The 6,787-nt window shown below is 27.5% G+C and overlaps 1 protein-coding gene across 1 annotated transcript; it reads left to right on the top strand.

The window, feature by feature from the left end:
- Positions 1-400: 400 nt before the first annotated feature.
- LOC101256086 (endochitinase EP3) lies at positions 401-2,305 on the top strand. The gene is made up of 2 exons (XM_004237785.5): positions 401-900; positions 1,705-2,305. The coding sequence occupies exons 1-2, from the start codon at positions 483-485 to the stop codon at positions 2,115-2,117; spliced, it is 831 nt and encodes a 276-aa protein (XP_004237833.1). The 5' UTR covers positions 401-482; the 3' UTR covers positions 2,118-2,305.
- Positions 2,306-6,787: the final 4,482 nt, after the last annotated feature.

The following is a 6,787-nucleotide window of genomic DNA, read 5'->3' as shown; positions in this document are numbered from 1 at the left end:
AAAATTGCAAGAATATATAGAAAAATAAAATACTTACCCCATTTAAAAAGAATGACATCCTTTCTTTTTTAGTCTGTTTAAAATAGAATGATCTTTTTCTTTTTCTGGTAACAATTTTACACCTGATATGTTTAAAGTCACAAAATTAAAAAAATAATTTTATACATTTGACATAATTTTAATTTATGATCACATGATCAAAAAAAATTTTATTTTCTTAAATTTTTATCAAGTCAAACTAGATTATTTTTAGTAAAATTGAGGGAGCAACTAATAATCAACTAATATGAATATGAAAGGGAGGGAGTTATAATGGCTCAAAAATGTCAAAGTCAACCAATATGAATAAAAGTTTGGTCCACTAATATTAAAAATTTGAACAATTCAACAATAGTGGCTTAATCCATAACAATATTCAATTTTCCCATACATCTATAAATACTCCCCCCTCCCCATACTTCCTTCCACACAACTCAACAAAAATGAACTTCTTCTCTTCATCAAAAGCATTTTTCTTTCTATTTTTCACATTGTCTATAGCATCAAGACTAGTCTTGGCACAAGATTGTGGTTGTTCATCGGATTTGTGTTGCAGTAAATGGGGTTATTGTGGAAGTGGAAATGATTATTGTGGTGAAGGGTGTCAAGGGGGACCTTGTTTTAGTACTACTCCAAGCAATAATAATAATGGAGTTATAGTTTCTGATGTTGTAACTAATGCATTTTTTAATGGAATTGCTGATCAAGGTGCTTCTAGTTGTGAAGGAAAAGGGTTTTATACAAGAGAGAGATTTCTTGAAGCTCTTCAATCTTACAGTAATTTTGGAACTGTTGGTTCTACTGATGATTCTAAGCGTGAAATTGCTGCTTTCTTCGCTCATGTCACACATGAAACTGGACGTAAGTTTGCTTACACTTATTTTTTCGTTAAAACAGATGCTTTAGTGGTCTTATGATTTTAGTCTATCGTATCGTTTAAAAAGGATCACTTTTTAAGCGTTAAAATGGTAAAAATGCAATTCGATCTTGGTTTTCTTGCATTGAATCAATTTTTTCAAAAAAAAAAAAAAGAGATAAAATATGGACCATCCACCGCATAAAAAATGTCATTAGCGACAATTAAAAGTTAATTACTGCTATATATATGTGTGTGTTTAGCGGCAATTAACATTCTTTTCTTATATATGTTCCCAAAGTGTTTATTAATATCAATATATATTTGAAAAGAAAATGACAAACATAGTCTTGAAGTTAGTTGTAGAAGTTATTTTTTGAAATAGTTTACCTTCCTCATGAGATGCCACTTTTTTTATTAGTCGAATTCACAATCTTAGATTTGAAGGTTATGGGTGCTTGATTACCATCTAAAGCATCTAACTCTTGTCGAAAGATAAAGGTTCGAACCCCAATTGGTGCATTTTAAGATTACGTAACTTGAAAAAAACCAACCTCACGAAGGTCGTATTTTTTTTTATGAAAAATGAAATAAAATCAACCTCCAGAAATTAATTAGATCTTCGACATAACTCATCCCCCCAAAAAGTCTAACTCTAATGGGGAGGAGGATTTCCCTAACCTCATAAGCAGAGTACGTAGTAGATCACCAATCTTATTAATCACTAATATGAGACTTTTTTTTCATCGATTGTCAGTACTTTACAACTAATCAAACTAATTCCTTGTTTGTTTGACTTTACACAACAGACATGTGCTACATAAATGAGATAAATGGTCCATCAGGAGACTATTGTGATGAGAACAACACAGATTACCCTTGTGTCTCAGGGAAAAACTACTATGGTAGAGGACCAATTCAACTATCATGGAACTTTAATTATGGTCCAGCAGGGCAATCAATTGGATTTGATGGATTAAATGATCCAGACATAGTAGGAAGAGATGGTGTTATTTCATTTAAAACAGCTTTATGGTATTGGATGAACAATTGTCATTCTTTAATTACTTCTGGACAAGGATTTGGCCCAACAATTAGAGCTATTAATGGACAAATTGAATGTGATGGTGGTAATCCACAAACTGTTGCTAGAAGGGTTGAGTATTATACTCAATATTGTCAACAACTTGGTGTTGATACTGGGGATAATCTTACTTGTTAATTATATATTAACAAGTTGGAGTTTAAATTTATGAATATTGAATAAGAGTTTATTGTTATACTTGATTTTTGTTTAAAATAAATATACATAGTATTGTACTCCTTTTATCCTTTTAATTGTACTTTGAAGAATATTCTTTGATGTATTTTCACACTGTATTGATTATATATGAGAAGAATTATCATTTATATGTAGTTTTTAAATTTAAAGTTTGGTTTCGAAACATTTTATTAATCTAATCAAATTTAATTTAATAGACTCTTCAAAAGCAATACGTGACAATTATTTTGAAATTCATAATTAACTTTAAATTCTTAACTTAGAGATAAAGAGCTATATATTACATTTTCACCTAATAAAAGTGGAGTAATATTTTTGGTAAAAACAATTTGTTTTTGTAAGAGATTATTATTGTGTGATATTTAGTATTTTATTAAACATCCTATATATAGAGAGAGATATTAATTAGGTTATTTGCACGGATAATATTAGTTTATTGATGATAAAATTGTTGAGGAAAATTTAGTTAAGTATAATTTTCTATCATACCTAAATTTTGACGTAAATCTTAACTAAAAAATTTATAAGTGGAATATTTTTAGTATTTATCTTATTAGATAGTGATATTATATTTCTAATATGAAAGAGGTTTTATGTTTGTCGTCAGCTAAATTAGGTAATCTCTTGTTGGATTTATCTAATCCCATTATTATTTTGTCTTTAATACTCTAATTAGATATATATAATTATGCAAAAATCATGTAATGATTACTATCACAAGGATTAATTGAGATTAGTTTTGGTTTGGTTTGACATATTGCATATTAGTATACATATATTTGTTCACTTTTTAAACAAGACAGAAAAAGTTATAGGGTTAGTTTAGTCATTTTAACGCATTATTTAAGGCTCACATTATTATAGGGAACTTTCCAAATAGTATTATAATAAACTTAATTATACTCCATAATTATAGTTTGCATATTTATAGATTGTAGCTATAATACTTTAAACTATTTCGTCTATATAATTTGCAAATTTATATGATTCGCAGGTTTATATTATTCGTGGGTACATTTATATAATTCAATTATTTTTTATATGAACTCAAAATAACAAATTTATACAATTACAAATATTATAAAAGTACATAACTATTCAAATTCTGAATTATACAAAGTTATACAAATTTCGAGTTATACAAATATAATTTATTATACAAAATTAAAAATCTGGACCGCATAATTATAGATAAAATAAGTCAAAAGTTATAATCAAATCAAATTATAGCTATATTAATTAATTACTAATATATATCTACTTATACATGTAATTTTCCTGTTATTGTATCACATTTTAGAACTGAAATTTCAAAACTGTCTCCTATTTGGGCTAGGCTTGTAAGATGCCGTGTCAGAGATTTCGTTCAAGCCCAAACAGACTAGCACGTTCTGGGCTTGATATGTTGTAGTCACAGCCCAGTAGTTATCTGATCATTTTTAAATGTTGGATCCGTTTCTATATATGCTTCTTAAATGAGAATCATGTTGGGTGATGGTAATCGACTAATCGTCATAGGTAGTAGCTAGTGGTAAAAGTGTTTGACAATAGTAATTAATGATGCTTGTTGATTATAATAGTTCGTGATAAACAAAAATAATTATGGTGAATAATAACGATAGTTAATGATGGTGATAACAATTGGCGACACATAGTAATGATCGATTATGATAATAGTGAATTGTAATTGGTGACTCTAATAGTGATTGATGATAATAATTGTTAATAACAATTAATATGATGAGCGACAACAAGTAACAATAACTTTCAATAGTGAATGATGATAACGATTAACAATGAAATAATAATAAACTATATTGAAAACATATTTTAATAATCATTCTAATTTATTGAGATTCATTTAAAGATCCATACTATGATATACTCTAGTAAGAATATCCCATTCTAATGATCTCAAAAATACCTACTCCTTTTGTCATTTTTCCAACCTTTCAAAACTTAGCTAACTTGACTTTGATTGGTCCTATGGAGTGTAGAGTCCATTGATAAAGACCATCTTATATTTGAGTAACACGTGGACGGCTAATAGGAAGCCACGATATCCCATTTGACACATTCGTATAAATAATTCATTAATTTAATTATATTAACAAGGGTGAATGATAAATTTAATGACAACTTTATCAGTAGGCACCGTCCTCTTTTAACTTTTTTTTTCTCTATTTTATTTGAGTGCTCAGGAGAAGTTTCACTTCATCATGGGATCTTCCACTTCATTGTTCTAGATTGTTCCATTGACATTTTCATTATTTTAATAATGCTTCTTAACCCCCCCCTAAAAACCATCCCTTCTTTGAGTTAAAATAAAAATAAATAGGCCTTGGGAAGAGGTGTGAGGACATCATATTCATTGATTGGAAGGTGTGAAAGAAGCGTACTAGAATATAAAATTATTGCTTTTTGAGGATTTGAATTTGTTGATGTTTATCGTTATTTTAATTGTATTATATATTGTATTTTTGCTAGTGATATCAATTTATTTTCGATTATTTATAGTGTTTTGATTATCACATAATTTTGTGTTATTATTCCTTTTTAGTACGATTTACATTGCTCCACTTGCTAGTTTCTATCTTATTCTTTCTATTTTAATTTACTATATTCAGTTAAATATCTTTCAGAAACATTTTTATCTCCATGTCTTATTCTTTTTACTTGAATTTACTATATTTAGTTAAATATCTTTTAGAAACATTTTTATCTTCACAAGATAGTGATTAGATATGCTACACTTTAACCCTCTCAATATTCCGTTTATAAGATTTTATTGAATATATTACTACTAAGATCACATACCAAAATTCTTATTTATTTCTAAACTTTATATTCAATCACAATAGAACCCAAATCGAACTGGAGAGACTACTACATGTGCCAAAAAAAGGAATGACAACCCTTATGATAGTTAACATATTTAAATTAAAGAAAAATTATCGAAGTATATACCTTATTTTATCATAATTTTATAATTTTCTACCATTTAATTATTTTTTTTAAAAATCTCTTTTGAATACGTCATTTTCCTCTCACTAATACATTCTTATACCCTTTCGGATATATTCTTCATTCTCTGATACATCCCTCACATATGTATTCGAATAGCTGCTAATGTATCCATTTATTCTATCCCCTCTCTGATTCATTCATCTCCTCTCAAATACATCCCTCACTTACGTATCAAGATGTCAGTGATGTATTTGAAAATTTTGTGTATTTGAAATCTAATGATGTATTCAAAATTTAAAAATTTTAGTAATTTAAAAAAGATTACATGTAATTAACTCTTTAAGCTATAAAATTTATGTAAATTATATTTAAATTAATACACTCTTTATACATTATTTTAAACACTATGAAGATATACATGTTACAAATGATGATTGTTTGAAATAATTATGTAGTTCTAGATTGTTATTCCTTTTGTTCATCTTGTGTTTCAAATATATTTAGAACAAAATTTTGAACATCTTTGTAAGACAACAAAGTTTAAGAATATTTTCACAACTAGAAAATTAAAACTAGTAGAGAAACTAAAATCAAAAATATTTTTTTTTAAAAATATACGAAATATTTTTCTTAAAGAAAAATTGTTGTTAATATGTGTCTAAAGAATCTTACTAATTCCAACAAACTTTGCAAAAACACGAAGTTATCAAGTTTAATGAACCAGTGAAGAACAAAAGAATAGAAGAACTGAAATTAATTCACAAATCTAAAATTTGTAAAACACGTACCAATTTCACAATGTCCCCTTAAGGAAATTATTCCCCTCTAGTATCTGAGGTTTGATTTGGAATATGACCTCCCAGGGTAAAATTATCTCAATCACCAGAGTATAGATACCAAAAACTCTGGTGTCAGCGAACCACTCAACGACAGTAAAGTACACTTAGAATACTAGATTTAGTAGTTGAAGAAGAAGTCCATGAATTCTATATTAAAATGAGAGGAAATCCTTCAATTTATAGAAAACAAAGGGTAGTGCGAAAAAGTTCTTATTGTGCCTTACCGGAAAGGTCACAAACCTTTGGAAAAAGTCACAATCTTTCAGAAAGGTCGTCACCTTTCATAAAAATCACAACTTTTCGTAAAAGTAACAATTTTTCATAAAAATCACAACATTTCATAAAAGTTACAACTCTTCATAAAAATCGCAACTCTTCATTTTTTCCATTCACACCTTTTTAAAACTCAACAATTCCTATAGCAGATTCTTTAAGAATCTAATCCTAATTATGGAATTTAAGCTAAATTGGAATTTGCCTTTTTCATGTATTAACTTTTAGGTAGTTTTGTCGTGTGACTTTATGTATGATAACATGCTCATTAATTTGATTTAGTACTTCATGAAACAATTTTTTAAAGAAAAGGTAATTTTACTACGTAATCTAGATAACCTAAATGACCTTTTACTATAAAAAAAAATATTTATATTCATTAGTACTCAATATATATAATGAATATTATACATTTGTTGATTTTGATTTTTTTTTAATGAGCGTTAATTTATGTCAATAATTTCCCTCAAATGTATGTCCTATATGTTCTCCTTCTTGACAATTATTACCCACATAAAAACGTAACAAAAT

Source organism: Solanum lycopersicum, chromosome 4, assembly GCF_036512215.1.
Source record: "Solanum lycopersicum chromosome 4, SLM_r2.1".
Taxonomy (NCBI): Eukaryota; Viridiplantae; Streptophyta; class Magnoliopsida; order Solanales; family Solanaceae; genus Solanum; species Solanum lycopersicum.
The sequence above is the reverse complement of the archived record's forward strand: the minus strand, read 5'-3'. Positions and strand labels throughout refer to the sequence as shown.